This window comes from Hippoglossus hippoglossus, chromosome 9 (assembly GCF_009819705.1).
Source record: "Hippoglossus hippoglossus isolate fHipHip1 chromosome 9, fHipHip1.pri, whole genome shotgun sequence".
NCBI classification, from domain to species: Eukaryota; Metazoa; Chordata; class Actinopteri; order Pleuronectiformes; family Pleuronectidae; genus Hippoglossus; species Hippoglossus hippoglossus.
Window position 1 is genome coordinate 15,706,485 of NC_047159.1, and position 16,085 is coordinate 15,722,569.

At 44.3% G+C, this 16,085-nt stretch overlaps 1 protein-coding gene across 2 annotated transcripts in view; it reads left to right on the plus strand.

Moving 5' to 3' along the window:
* The window catches only part of fam172a (family with sequence similarity 172 member A), a 156,927-nt gene that overhangs the window by 88,396 nt on the left and 52,446 nt on the right, over window positions 1–16,085 (plus strand). For both annotated transcript variants that reach the window (XM_034595307.1, XM_034595308.1), the window contains exon 9: window positions 15,399–15,515. In XM_034595307.1, the coding sequence (XP_034451198.1) occupies window positions 15,399–15,515 (117 nt within the window). The remainder of the gene's footprint in view (window positions 1–15,398; window positions 15,516–16,085) is intronic.

The window sequence follows — 16,085 nt, forward strand, 5'->3', positions numbered from 1 at the left end:
GCCTGGAAAGCTGACAGTGAAAAGAGATGAACTGTTTTATGTGCCATTTTAAGGCTTTATGTGCTGTGAAATACGATCGGGGTTATGAAAGAGCAAGAGGACGGTAGAGGGAGGAAGCGAGAAGAAGAGCGAGCGAGAGACTCCCGGCGAGGAGCGGCGTTTGATGTCTTCGCTGGCTTGGAGCTGAATGCGAAGTCACTGAAGGGGTAGGCCTTGTTTCATGGTGGGATTATGAAGCTGGACGTGGCGTCCGAGTAAAATATAAAACGGGCACAGGGTGGCACATATTTTTTTTTAATTCACGTTTGTGTACTTTTTTTTTTTTTTTTATCTTCAAGCGTGAGTGTGCGTTTCGCTCCAAAAGGCTCGTTTGTTGTCTCAGTGAGTTTTTCATTTCTCCCCCGTCATGTCACTCATTAGTCTGGGGTTCATGCTCAGATCAGTTACCAGTCCACATTTGGTGGCTTCGTTATTCACAGTCTGTGTGTGTGTGTGTGTGTGTGTGTGTGTGTGTGTGTGTGTGTGTGTGTGTGTGTGTGTGTGTGTGTGTGTGTGTGTGTGTGTGTGTGTGTGTGTGTGTCCCAGTCTCATATATATTCTGCTTTCCTATTAGATGGCTTCACACTCGGCGATTCCGCCGGACTCCTCTGACATCAGCTTTCATGCATGGCCTGCCTGCCTCTCTCTCCCCTCTCCTTCTCCCGCTCACTCTTTCGCTCTCTCGGCCTCGAATATTAAAAACATCTTGGTCATGTCAGACATCTTTTAACTCCCACTATCACCACCCACCAGTTAACATGTAGCATACAACCCCCGTCTGCCGTACTTTAACTTCCCCTTTTCCTCATCCCTTGCTCCCTCCGTCCCTCTCCTCACATCTCCCAGTGTCCTGCCCCGTCAACCCCAACCCCCCCATCCTCGTGCTCTCTGTGTGATGGCACTTCTCCCATGAATCCAGCCTCTTCACCTCTTGCCTCCCCCTCACTCCCTCTCTCCTTACCTCCTCCCCTCCTGTATGTGTTTTTCTGGCTTTTTTCAGGGTGATGGTTAGTTGATTTGGTCTGATTTCTCTTTGATGAAAACACTAGGGGGCACTGCCTGTCCTTTGTTCCCTTAGCAGGCTCGGATGCATGTGTACTTGTGTGCGTGTGTTCCGTCTGTGTCTGTGTGTCCGTTCATGTGCTCCTGTTTGTGTTTGTATTTTGTTAAAAAGCAAGTCCCTTGTCTGTAATGGATGACACAGATCTGCATTCAGACAGACAGGAAGGCAGGGAGGCGGCAGGTCTCTGGTGGTCACCAGGGTTACCGCTCTGCACCCGTCAGCACACCCACCCCGCGTCCCCGTCCCCCCCACTTCTACCCCCTGTTTCTGTTTGGTCAACCCCGGGTTGTGGGTTAATGAAAAGGGCTTGGACCACCGAGAGAAGCGACAGTCATCTCACAGACACCTCTGCTCACCTCCGGCCCTCCGAGACCCTCTCCTCATGACAGGGCCCCCCCCCTCTCCACGTCTCTCTCCCCACGTTGACCCTCTGTCCCCTGGGTCACTCCACATCGCCTGGCTGCCCGGTGGCCGCCAAAAAACGCCCATGCAGCGTGGCACTGCACAAAGGTAGATAACTCAGAGAGAGAGAGAGAGTGGTGTGTTTTTTTCTTGAGTGGCTGACAGTTTTTGTGTTGGAGGATAAAGAAAGTGCATGAGAATGACTACCCTGTTTGCCCAAACGGACGGCGATTTAGACAAGAGACCTCTGTCGCATTCGGGCCATGGCGAGGAGGCCCCAAAGTAAAAATCTAGACATCAGATTTGGAGAGGAGACAGAGAGGAAGCAGACCTCTGCTCCTGCCCTGTGGACTCCTGTGGGCTTTTTTGCGACGCTCCTCTTCGTGTGGCAGTACTCTGTTGTTTACCGTGCACAGTCCGCACTATACAATTAGCGATCATGCTTACTTCTTCACTGATGAATGTGATTGTTTCTGAAGGAAACTCAGTTATTGATTTGTTGGGTGGGGGGGGGTAAGCAGACAGCTGATGAGGGATGTTTGATGGTGCTAATTGGCAGCTCCCGTCCGTGCAGTGTGTGGTTGGCGGTGAGTTGGGGCCGGGCGAAGTGAAGCGCCGCTATTGTTTAGAGGTGTCAAACCCAACGCAGAACAAAGAGGAATGGAGAAATGTGCTGCGCTTGCCTATCAGTGTGCTGAAAGCAGCTAAACAACACACACACACCTATAAATATATTATATATATGTATGAATGCACATACGTCCATCCACACCTACACACACACACACACACACACACACACACACACACACCACAGTACCTGGAGTCATATACACCAGCGCTCGCTCACACTGATGTGCACACTCTCGCTCACACAGACACCCACTGGTGCACACTCTTAGACAAACAGCCTGAAAATGACAAGATAATCACCACATTCAAACTTACCTTCAGCTCTGGGTAAATGCCTCTCTCTGAGATAAACTAATAAATATACTGTTTTCTTTTCAAATGTTCCCCACTGACGGCCCTCATTACCATACGCTGACAAAGACCTGACAGAGGTGTAATAGTTAAAAAGGTAATTTGACTACAAGTAGGAGTTTGGGTGGGGAAAAGGGTCAGTGTGCATCCCCCTCCCCACCCCCCATCTGTCTCTCTCTTTAATGGTTTATTCACGCTTTTCGAGGACTTTTTGCATGATTGACTGACAAGGTCTTTTTCCGAAATAGCATCTTCAGTAATGAGAAATAATTGACTCCCTAATCAAAAAAAAGGGTTCATGGAATCCACAAACCCAACTGTAATCTTCTGTGGCATTTCCAGCAGAATTGACAGTCCTCATAGCTCCGGGCTCTATACCACTTTGATTTAATTGCTTTTTTTATAAGATTAATAATATACTTTATACCGTATTGTGTGTGTGTTAGTGTGTGTTAGTGTGTGTGCGTGCGTGTGTGTGCTCGGCATGTGTGTGATTGTGCTCCACACTCTTCTCTCAGGCTTTGTTTTTAATCAACAATATCACTTGAAAAGCTCTTCAACTGGTGTACTACTTTTTGTAAATTTTACAGTTAATTCATTAAGGGAATCCTTGTGGTGATTTCATTATGTACTCCAGAGTATATTGCTGCGCTTGTTTTGAAAAGTATTTTTTTAATAAACGATATTATGAAACACTGTGAAAGCATAAAAGAAGAATAACAAAAGTAGATTTCATTGCACAAGTGTCCGTGAGACTCTTTCAAACTGCTTCAAACAATAACATAATAATAACAATAAAAGTAACGTTTATTTAATTAGTTTTTGTTAACAATAATTTTATTAATTTAGATTGACTTACTTTATTTAATTTAATTGGCAGTATAAACCAAAGTTTGTTTTAACTTTTGACTCTCTATGGAATTAAATTTTTCTATTTAAGGCAAGAAGAGAAAATGTTGTTTCTATTAAATCTGCTTCAACGGAACATCATGATATGACAGATTAAATACTTTTAATGGGTTTGTTGTTTTTTTCGTTACTCTGCCTGTTTAACTGGCTAATTGAATTGCTTTTTATTTTCTTATTCCCTACATAAGTATAATTTTTAATCTTTCATTCTCGTGTCTTGATTACTTTGGGCATAAAAATAATAATTTAAGTGAGTGTGCCTTGAGAACTACAAAGTTTTTACAAGACAGGGCAAATTAACTTGTAGCTTCCCTCAGTCTGTCCAATTTGTAATATGGCCTCAACCCCTTCTCTCTCTCTCTCTCTTTCTTTTCTGACTCATCTTTCCTCTCGTTAAAAAGCTGTTTTAAATCATGGCTGGTGGCAATGAGAAGTTAATTTCAGATTGTTATATATTTCCATTAATTTCACTTGGCCTTCTGTAGTTTTCCCTCCCTCGCTCCCTCCTTCCGTTCAGAACAGGGCGATCACAGTGCGTGTTTTTTTTTTCTTCTTCTTTTCTTATTTTTCTTTTTCAGGGGCTCTCTTTCCCTTTTGCCCCACGGCACAGGAGACAAGCAAATATGAAGGAGTAGAGGATGATAACTGAAGGCAGGAACACTCTCTTTGTCGCTTTCTTTTACCCCCCCCCTCCTCCCTTTCCTCTTCCCCTGAACTTTTTTTCTTCCGTGAGCCACTTCTCACTCGGAGATGGGTCGAGTGGCCCTAGAAGTTTGTACAAAACACCTCCTATGAGAATCCAACTCCTGCAGCCCTGAAGGGACACACTCACACACACACTTACTCACTCACACACCTGATTTGCCAGTAATGCGCGGAGCAGCAGGCGCCTCCAGATTTGTTGTTTTTGTTTCATTTTCCTCCTCCCTCTTTCACAGCTAAGGTGAAAAACAGTCCACTGAGATATTCGGTAGATTTTGCCATTTGTGTGCTGCACCTTTTCAGAACTTGTGCACACACACACACACACACACACACACACACACACACACACACACACACACACACACACACACACACACACACACACACACACACACACACACACACACACACACAGTAACTGGACTTCATGTATTGATTTGTGAAGCATGAAATTAAATTTATATGGATCTTAGGAAAGAAAAAAAACAGTTTTGTTTTCTTTAAAATAAATCAGAATATTGTGACGACAACAAGAGGAATGAAGCAATTCACACAATTGTTGAAACGTTGCTCCTCTTCAACCTTCTCATCACAAATTTAGAAGAAATGAGAGAAAATTCCACATCACTGCTTGTTGAATTTTCTCACTGTACCCGAATTTAGAAATTTTGTCTCGAATGCCAACATTGGGCTCAGTTAGGACAAGGAATCAGTGTTTATCAGCCCCTAAGGCTGGATGTGTGTGTGTGTGTGTGTGTGTGTGTGTGTGTGTGTGTGTGTGTGTGTGTGTGTGTGTGTGTGTGTGTGTGTGTGTGTGTGTGTGTGTGTGTGTGTGTCTCAGAAATGGACAGCAGTACCCGATGGATATTTAACACATTAGCTTTGGCAGAGCTGAGAGTGGTGTGAAAACACACTGATTTCCTAAGTGGCAATCATATCAGCCTTGCCGTCAGAGAGGCAGCCGAGAGCAAACATCTGTGTGTGTGTGTGTGTGTGTGTGTGTGTCCGTCCTTGAACATGCATGCAAACTGTTTGTGTACACATTTAGACATTAACTCCAGTTCTGCTTTAGAACTGTAAACTTTGTCTGTTTATTATTGTGTGTTGATTCACCAGGATTACGTCTGTTTATTTAGCTTCATAATATTATTTCACTTTTATTTAATAGAATCTGTTTTCCATGTCTCATGTTATTCTGTGCGTATTTCCTCCTCCTCTACTTCTAACGATTTATTTTAACAAACTCCAGTTTTATCTGATGGCCAGTTCCTCTCTCTACCTGTGTCTTTCAGTCTTTTCCTCTTCCAGCCCTGGGTTTCCGTCTGTCTCTCACTTATTTCGCCTCTGTTGCTCCGGCCGCCTGCTCTGCATGTCTCGCTCTCCGCGGTGAGCCGTCTCCTCCCGGCCAGGGTTCAGGGAGCGCTGGGTTCTCCTCGGTGTCAGTATCACCCTGAGTTACGACACAAAGGTCTCAGCCTCCTCCTCCACCCACCCTTGTTAGGCCCACTCGCTCTCGCTCTCTCCCTCCGTCAATCTCGCTCGCCCTCACCCTATCCATCCTCGTCTCCAGCTGAGAGTCACCCATCCGAAACTATGTTAAAACAGGGTCATCCCCCGGTGTGCACTTAAAGGCTGTCCCTTTAACCTGCTCTGAAATACTTACGGCTATTATTATAGCTTATAAATCATTAAGAAAGTTTAATTATACGAAAATTTCATGGTGGAAATGTGCAAGCTGACACATGGGAAGGGGAGTTTAATGGGCCAGCAAGTCCCAGCACCGTGAGGGAAAATATTGAGGTTAGGTTTCTATTTTACAGCATTGCCGGAGGGTTGAGAGACAGCGAGAAAGACAAGAAAGAATCACTTTCAGAGTGAAAGAGAGAGAAAGAAAAAGGCGATTGGAGAAGAGGCCCAGACTGTATGAGAAACTTTCTCATTTCACTCTGTAGACCAAAGCCGTTAATATGGCCAGTTGATTTGGGAATGATGAAGACGTTGCCCACTATAGCTTGTGCTGATTTTCTTAACTAAGAAGTATTCTAATTAACGCAAGACTTTAATTAGTCGCCGTGGCGTAATTTGATTTTGTTAAAGAATTGTGCCTAATTAGAAATTATCATTTGGAGAATTTCTTTAATTGCTGCCGCTAAACAATATATGAACATCCTTAACGACTAATGTTGCAAAACTTTGTCTGCTTTCTTAATTGTGTCGATACCATTTCAATGTGAACGCTATGGAGGTATTGATGGTATAGCTGCAGTAACCTGAGCAACGACCACCAGTGTTTTCACTGCGACAGAAATGTAAACTGATCAAACTGTTGGGAGTTATTAACACAAACCACTCTGCAGATGTTAATTACAAATTAACTGAATTGTGTTATAGCAGCTTTAATACTGCTATACATTTCAGCATCAGCCTGATTTATTGGGTCTGAATGGTTTGAATGCAATGACATTGCAATAAAAGAGCTGTCAGTCAAGTAAAAGTTAAATCTTTTAGGGATTCATTATTATTTTGTGGAATTATAAAGGAAAAATATTTTTTCAGATTATCTGGGATTATATAGAAAGTATTAAACAGATTTAGAAATTTTGAGGATAAAGTCAAAATTGATTAGAAGAAACATTTTTGGAGAATAAGTCTTAATGTTGCGAGAATAAAGAAAACAAGCAGCAGATTCTCACAAAATCAACAACATTTCCCTAATACTGTCTCGTAGGAAAGAGATCCACTCGTGTATATAAAGTTATTTGACCAGTAACATAAGAAAAGAAAATGACATGCATGACCGCACAAACCTGGCTGCACAAACCAACTCTCACTGAACTGAAACTTGAAGAAACTAATTATTTTACTTTGAGCCTACAGCTTCGTTCATCCCTCCCTTCTTCTCTTCCTTTTCGTCCTCCTCCGTCCGCCCTTCCCGTCTTCCTCTTGTTTTCCACGCGGGCACAGGCAGGGCGCAGCGCCCACAGCCAGCAGGTTTCCTGGCACACCGCTCCTCATCCTCTGCCTTTTGTTTCCACCGGTGGACAGCCATTCTCTACTTCTGCTGTGTCAGTAAATATTTACTGGCCTTCCTTTTCCTCACTGCCCCCACCTCTGGTGTTGGTGTGCATCTGTCTGCACGTCTGGCTGTGTGTACTTATATCTATATTTCTATATATATGTATAGATATATATGTGTGCATACCGTATAAGTCTATGTAATGTCCCAAAGACTGAGCTAGGACTACATGTGCAGACGTACACCACTTCCCACTACCCTGTGTCCGGTGTTGTCACTCACAATCCAGGAATGCCCCCCTCCTCACCCTGTCAGATTTCACCCCCTCTCCTCACCCACCGTCCTCCATTTCTCTCCCTCCCTCATCGTCCCTCCATCATGCATGTGGGTAACAGCCATGACAGGAAAGAGGAAAGACGAGAGGAAGTTATTGCACTTTTTCTCCTGCTCTTTCCCTCCCTCTCTGCACCCTCGCCGCAGCCAGAGTTCATGCACTGGAGAGTCATAGGGGGAAAGAAAACCCTGTGAGTAAATGCATACGACCTCAGTGAGCAAAAACCTCTGCACACTCCCACAACACTGAAAGATGCACACACACAAACACGCTCCCTCTCACTCCCTCGGGCCCTGTGGCCTCGTGCTAGCAAGGGCTTCCTTCCTGCGGTTAAGACAAAGGAAACTGGGGACAGACAGGGGACCTGGGACCTCTGCTTCAAAGCCACAGGAAGTGCTGGTGTTGTCTCTTCCTGTGGAGGGTGTTGGAGTGTGGGGGGCCAGCTGCCTGTGTTTTCACAGTCGGGGAGGAACAGGGATCAGTGTGTTTTGTGTTTGTGTGTGTGTGTGTGTGTCACAGACAGGGTAGGTAGAGTGACTGAACAAGCTGCACTCCCACTCCCACTCCCACCCCGCCATGACCTGAGATCAGTTTCTAGCAGCATACACTTGTACATAGATACAAGGATCATGCCTGTGGTGAATCCCTCAGTCATCAACAGCCACATCCAGCTGAAGATCATCAACTCAGCCACTGTTTATCTATACGTCTATTGTCTCTATTGATTTACGATCAGAGAAAATCACTGCCAGGGCCTTTCGTGTCTGTTGTTTTCCAACCCTTGCTACAGTCTTTGCAGACTCTACACATGCTCGCAGTGTGTACACGTCTTTATGTGTTTGTGTTTCTGCTCCTGTTCCAACGTTGGCATGTCGGGATTTATGGGGGTGTACGTGTTGGTGTGTCTGCGCCATGTGTTTCCCAACCTTCCGGTGTGCACGCGCGTACATGTTTGTTTGTTTTTTCTGTGTTCGCCCTGGCTTCATCTGATGCTCTCCTCTTGCTCCCTGGCAGCAGCAGGACAGTTAATCAATCAAATATTTAAGCAGTGCTTCAGTGCTCAGTGGGTAGTCCTAGATTATCTGTGGCTGTTGGCAGTGCGCGGCGCAGCCACATTATAAGCCTCGTCACTGACTGGCATCAACACAGGGCGCCTCTCTCTCTCTCTCTCTCTTTCTCTCTCCTCCTTCCCCTTGGCCTCTGCTCAGTCTTTGTACCCTCCCACTAGCACTCTGCACTTTGTCTTCTTTTTCATTCTCACTCACTTTCTGGCCTTCTCTCTCTCAATCTCTTTTTTTGCCCCCTTTCCCTTGTTTGTGGCTCTCTGTTCGCACACTCGCTTTCTCTCTCTGTATAATTGTGGCTTTTCACATTGACTATCTGACAGTGAGCAAGGTCCCTTAAAGAGCTCTCATCTTTCTCTCGTCCCGTTTTTTCCCTCTCGTTTCTCTCACACTGCATTCTTTCTAGGGATGAGTCTGCCTGTCTCCCCACGGGGATCTCCATTGTAGATTACCATTCACTTTTCGCCCAATTATCTAGTGGCTTTCGCTGCCTTTGACACATAATTATCAAAGGCCTAAATAATTGTCTTTATTATTGCCGGTGTTTAGATGTAGCGTCAGCGGAGCGGTCTCGTGCAAGGCAGCGTCACGGGGAGAGCAGAGAAATGAAGTATTTATCTCGACCAGAGATTAGCTTAGCATGCTGTTAAATGATGTCCTGACGCTTATTTCAACTCCTTGTCCAGATAAATAAACATGATTAATGCCCCCCCCCCACACACACACACTTTATACACACCCTACATTTATATACACACACACACACCCGTTACACATTCTACGTCTGAGTTGAAAATAAGATTATGCACGACAGAAAAGTCTTGCAGTTAACTGGCTTTGTGGCAGGAAGCAGCTTAAAGCTGTGGGTCATGTGAGAGGTCAGGTACGAGAATCAAGGGTTAGAGAAAAGTCTGTGTATTGGGTTAAAGCTAGGTTAGGTTATAGATAGGGTTGTGGCTGCGTTTGAATTTTGCTTTGGATGGTTCCTAAGTGTGTGAAATCGCTTGGAAGTATTTCAGCAGCCGCCATAATAAGAGCTGTTCGAATTCTCTTTATGATAAGGAAAAGGTGCTTCAATGCTTCCTAACTTATCTCATCCAGCATTGTAAACACAGGACCATCCTTTGAGAAAGGAAAGGAGAAAATGCTGTCCCACGATTCATTGGGGCAACAACACGCCACGCAACCGCATAGTTGCATCTGGACAGACCAACATAAATATAAAAAAACAGAACATTCTCATGAGAAGATCCAGAACTGATGTAAATCCTCACATGATCACCTGAGCTCCTGATTTCTTCTCTGTCACATCTGTCCAGTGAAGCAACAAATATAAAAGTTACTTCGAATGACTTCCCTGATAGCAGAATGCACACAAAAAGAAATGTCTCCACTCATATTAGCTTTTCTTCACATTTATTCCTCATGTTATCGTATTATTTCAACATTTCAGTCCTGTTTTATTTTGGCTTTCGGTAAAATCTATTTTGATGTTTGTTTCTAGAAACTGAAAACATGTTTTTTCTCAGGACGTGTCATTCTGTTTTTGACAATAAACTTTACTAAAACTGTCAAAGCACTTCATACAGCACAGAGCACCACACAGTTTCTGCATATCTTCTGTTGCAAATAAAGGTTTTTGAAAAAAAAACACTGAGTGTAAGTGGGATTGGCTTTTCTCTGCACCAGGATTCTCCTTTCCTAACTCCTTACTGATTCTCCTTAACATCTTTCCTTGACCTTGTGACGTCTTCCATCAGGGTCAAGGAGTAGTGGTTCGGAAAGGAGATTATTTTGACTTTCCTACCACAGCCTATGTAATGTCCCCAAGCTCGAACTGTGTTTGTGTGTGTGTGTGTGTGTGTGTGTGTGTGTGTGTGTGTGTGTGTGTGTGTGTGTGTGTGTGTGTGTGTGTGTGTGTGTGTGCGTCTGCAAGTTTGTGTGTTTCAGTGGCTCCATATTCGTGGGGGATGTCTACTTTTTATAGAGCTTGTGAAAAGCATGATGTAGTAGAATTGTGCCAACCAGGGGGTCAGAATTATATGATGTTTGCGTGTCTCTATAGCAACCAGGCCCTCTGCGGAGAAATCAGAAAAGAAATGTTTTATGAGGGCGAAATGGAGAAGGGGGGGAAAAAAGAGGGAGACATATTTTGTAGTTCATCCAGAGTTTGAACGTATGTGGAGCGGGGATTGAACTGGAGTCTGTGTCATCAGTCGTGAATCAGCTTCGTTATCACGGTATCAAGGAATGTGATGTGTAGTTGTGGTCAAATTAAATACACATCACAGGGGGGTATTTTAATTTTTTTTTTACAGCTTGTCACTAAAACAGATCAAGACATGTCTTTTGAATTTTTCTTTTCTTTTGGCAGACTAAATTATGAAGTCTCAATCAGACCTAGAAGCCTGAAATGTTGCAAAAGAGAAAGGAAATCCATCACATAGGTGACAAACATATCATTAAGGTGCTGAAGTAAGGATGGAGGTTCATGCTAAGGACAGCCCCCTGTGATGGGACCCACATCATGTCCACTTCTGTTTGTGGTTTGGGAAGCCAATGAAATCACACTTGCACTGTGGCCCTGAGAGCTCAACGCACATGTAAATAGACACAACACATGCAACTGGAGATAACATCTTAATCAGTTTGACACATACACATACAAGTACTTACACTACACTAACAAATACTTAAAACACAACCAAACACTCCCAACACTACCAAGTACTTACAATACAACCAAGTACTGTCACAGCCAAACAGCCCAATGGTGTTTCCGGGGGGGAACAAAAAAATTGATAAAATACTCACAAAACTAAGTCATCAAAGTATGATGACTTAGTTTTGTGAGTGTTTGGTTGTCTTGTGAGTATTTGGTTGTGCTCTGGGTATTGGGTTGTGTTGTGAGTATTTGGGTATGTTGTGAGTACTCGGTTGTGTTGTGAGTACTTGGTTGGGTGGTGAGTATTTTGGTTGTGTCGTGAGTATTTGCAGTGCGTTTCTATTTGCAGTGCACGTGTTGCCAAATTGATGAAGGTATTTTCGCCATTTGCATGCACTGTGTCTATTTGCACATGTTATATTAAATTGTAGTGATTTGTGCCATCAGGGCCACCTCAAAGATGCTGTTCTGCAGCTCCCCCTGTGGTCTGATCTCCATGTGTAGTGGGTCAAGTAAAAAGATAATTTTCCTCATGGAGATAAAAAAAAAACATTCTTAAATATTCTTTCTTGTTCTTCTTCACATCTGCTTTTCTGTCTCTCATCAGTCCCCTAATTTATTTTTACTACTTTACTACTTTTGATGTCCATTCAGCTTCCTCTTATAACCCTCTGCATTTCCACTGCCCTTTCTTACAGTTTTCTTTTTTTTTTTTTTTTTTTTTTTACAAGCCTGAAGCCCTCCATGTCCACGCTCCACCCGAGCCTTTACTCTGCATATCCAGCTGCTTGAGCGTTAGAGGAAAGGCCAGCAGAGACGCAGCAAATGTCTCAACATCTGTGTGTTGGTTTTAGCTCAACAAGTATTTCCACATGTTTCTCTTCTTTTTTTTTTTTTCTTCCCTGTCCGATACAAGACTGATCACAACAGCTGGTCTGTTTCCTTGTTAAAGCTGCAGTCTGTGGTTACATACTGGATTAGCACATTTAATGTCCTGGATAAAGATGGCTAACACTAACTCACGGGGTACATTGGTGTAAAAAAAATTAAACACGATGAGTTCATACGCTGAAAAGAAATTGCAACTCTACTTTTTTTTCGGAGAATGTGGCTTTATGGTTGTAACAGGTTGGTAAGATGTCCATGGGTATCACCCACCGAGCGGAGGACACAGTCGTGCTTAGATTTTCCTCTCAACACACAGCTATCCACAGTTGTCATTGTGGCTTGTAAAACACGAGAACCAGTGGTGTCAAAATTATTGTGGTCGAAGGCCGCACTGCACAGACCACTCTCTTCTGAAGTCCCTATTTGTCAACCTATTACTCCAAGTGTTACCACAGCCAACCACATGTGTGTTGGCAATGTGGCAACTGTCAGGACAAGTGATTTATACAGCCAGGGTGGGAAGATTGAGTTCTTTGGTCTTTAATCTTTGGTCGAGGCTTCATCTGTCTTTGGTGAGAGTTTATTTCCATCCATCTTTGCTGTAAATACACAACATGGCGTGTGCATCTTTGAATAGCAAATCACAGAGAAACTCGTGCACAAAAGTTGATGAGACAAAGGCAGAGAAAAAATTGTTTCTCATTGTATTCAAACCAATAATATGTAACTTGTTTTTACTCACCAAAGAGCACCCGGAGGTGTTGAATCTAATCAATTTTAATGACTGCTTTTGGATTTCCAAAGGTCTCATTATCCCAATTAAAAAAACTGAAAAAATGTCCTCAGTCATCTGTCGGCTTGACGAGACAGACACATTTAACCACGCACTGTCTAAATGCTTAAGTTCAGTATTTTGGTTCCACACTTATCCACCCAGCACCAGTTGTGGAGTTGAGCTTCACTCCCACCTTACCAGCTGTGCCTTTGTCTTTGTTCATGCCTCCATCTTTGTCTTACCGCTGTCGATCATTCACTCGCTTCTCCACCGAACTGCCCTTCTGTTGTGCACTCATATCTGCTCACGTTCAGTCCTACACACATATGCATACATCCTTGTGTGTACCCACACACGACTGCATGCACACACACTTCCTCTGGTCGTCCTTCTTAGCGCTCCTCTTCTGTGTCTTGGCTTCCATTTATCTGCGTATCCTTTGTTATCTCTCCAAAGTACTTTGTTTTAAAAGTGGCACGTCAAAATGCTTTAAACAAAGATAGACTTAAACAACCTGTCAGTGATGGCAGGTTGGCAAACACTCTATACTTTGGCACAAGTTGCCTAGCATTAGTCACGGTTTTAATATACCAGCAATTTCCACCATGTAAAGCACACCAACGCTTTACATCAAACATAAGAATTATTTAAAGGGCTGTGCAACAGGAGCAAGTAGAGACCCATTTATCCACTTGGAAAGTGGAAAGTGGCTTGTGTGACGTTTTTTGACCGGATTGAAGTCATGTGCTTAGCGTTTTCCACGGGCAGTCAGTCTACTGTCTCCTGTTTCCTGGCCTCTGTTAGCAGCCCCTATGCTCAGGGACTGGCCCGTTTGGCTAGCACCAGAAAACAAGACCTTGACTGACACCTCCAGTTTTAAAAGGTTGACTTTGCTGCTCCCACGGGCCCAGTTCTGCCAGAGGAAAGCTTTTCAACCAAGCGTGGATGAGGAAGGGAGTACAGCGAGGGGTCTGTATCTCTCTGTGTGTATGCCATTGTATGATTTTTGTGTGAGCGGGGGAATTTGTCTGCGCATACATGTGCAGTGTCTGTCTCCTTTTGTTGTCTGCGTCCACAGATGTGCACTTTTTTTTCCTTTATGCTTGTGGTCGTACCTCCCCTCTAATTCTGCTTTATCCTCCACCATGGTGAAGACGCACCGGTGGAAGCCTTATCAGCTGGATGATGTATGAGTCCTTAGTGCCTTAATAGATTCCATTTATCTCTATACACTCCCACTTTAATTTGGCCGGGCAAGGGAGGATGTATTCAAATGCCCACTGTCATTATGATGTACAGCCAGCCAGCCAGAGCTGGCCTCTGTGATTGCTACAGCCTGAGTGTCACACACAGATTCCCACTGAAGCCCCAGCTTAAACCCTCTTTGCCAGCCCGAAAAGCAGCTTTATACTCTTACCTCAGGCCTATTTTGTTTTACTACACTTGAGCTTATTGCACGAGGCGAATAGTGAGCATGTTCTTAAATACAAGTACCAACTAATGCCTCATATTCTGGTCCCTGCCTTAGCATTAACATTACCTAGATATCCCACCAAATTGATAGTCTTACTCTCAGGCACCGAGCCATAAACACCACCACTATTTTAAGCCCACCAGAAGTCGAGTAGTCCAGGACACTGCCAAGATTTCCCTCCCTCCAGATGACACTTAAGATGAAGCTTTAATGTAGTTTAATGTAGCATTTGGTTTGTGCAGCTGTAGCACAGCACTGCCGATGACCGCACACCCACTACCCACACACTGCGATTTTACAGCACTGCGACCATCCCCAGTCCACCAGACTCTCTCCCAGTGCTACTAAATCTGTACAGTAAGTGATTGTTAACCTATTGTAGCGAGTCCTGTTCCCTTTTCTTCACGTTTTATCTTAAAGCGAAGCAGAGTGAGACGACTCCTTCCCAGCGCCTGGCTGTGCTACTCCTTGGGGTAGGTCCAGCGGTGTGGGAAGTCTATTGTACTGCGGTAACAAGTCCTTTGTGTGACATTTTTCTTGGCGTTGACATTCAGAGGGGAATAGGAAGACAGGCCTGGTGATGCCATATTCTCCGTGACATGTGAAGGGAAAGGGTATTAAGAATGGGGACCGAGGTATTTGAACGTGCGCAGGGAAGGACATTTGTACGGGACGTGACAAGGACACGCTATGGAGGAGCAGCTCTTTCATATTTCACATTATGCTACACACCAGGTTGAATCTGTATCCGCCGGTTACAAAGCTGTCCACTGGGCCAGTCCTCTCACGGTCCGAGGAGTAGGCTGACAGTGTGTATTACACAGGGAATACAATTTCTATTAGGCAAGTACCTACTGACACAATGGGTATTTCATATTAAAAGGGTTTTATTCTCATCTATACCTTTCAAAACGATGCTTTTGTTTTTCTAAAGAGGTTATTATATCTCTTACAGCATTAGGTCTCTCTGTCGTTCAAACGTTGTGTGAAATTACCTGGACGCTCCTCAACAGCGACTGTGTCATTAACATGCTGGAAGGGTGACTAACATGAATCTGATTTTGCTTTTTTTCGTGGCAGATGAATCAGAGGGAAATGCAGGTGAAGAACAGAGTGTGTGCCGTGGCTCTGACCGACTCCGCTCACAACATCTGGCTTCAGGAGACCAGCAAAGGCACGCAGGACTGGATGCAGCAGGTGAATATAGCCACACACACATGCTCAAATACGCAAAAAGCCTGAAGGCAACAAAGATGCCGCGAAACGTACAGCGGTCCATTCCTTGGCTTCCATCTCATCATGTAAATTCACCCAGGTGAGCCGAGGTCGCTCAGGCTCATGCTCCTCTCTAATTTCCCCCTGCACAACTCCGCTGACCTACACAGGTACCCCTGACCAACAGCGGGCCTTAGAAGTCATAGAGAACCATTGTTTGCATGTTTTCCCTCTATTCTTTTTTTTTCATCGACCCCCACTTTTTCTTCCTGGGTGCATGTCAATGAATAACTGAGACGGTAAACCCTCGCCGGTGCGCGTGCATGTGGCCGGCCATGCATATGTGTGTAAGCTCGCATGCATGTGTTCCTATGCGCTCATGGGTAAGCCTGTGAGATAGGATGCACGCGCATTTGTGTTAGCTTCATTTTAGCACTTGCCCTTTCTGATGTGACCTCTGTGCCATACGCTGCACCTGGGCTCGCTCAGTATGCACATACTGATGAGGACCAGCCAAGACCAGAGGTGCTTGAGAGCCAGAGATGCAAATGT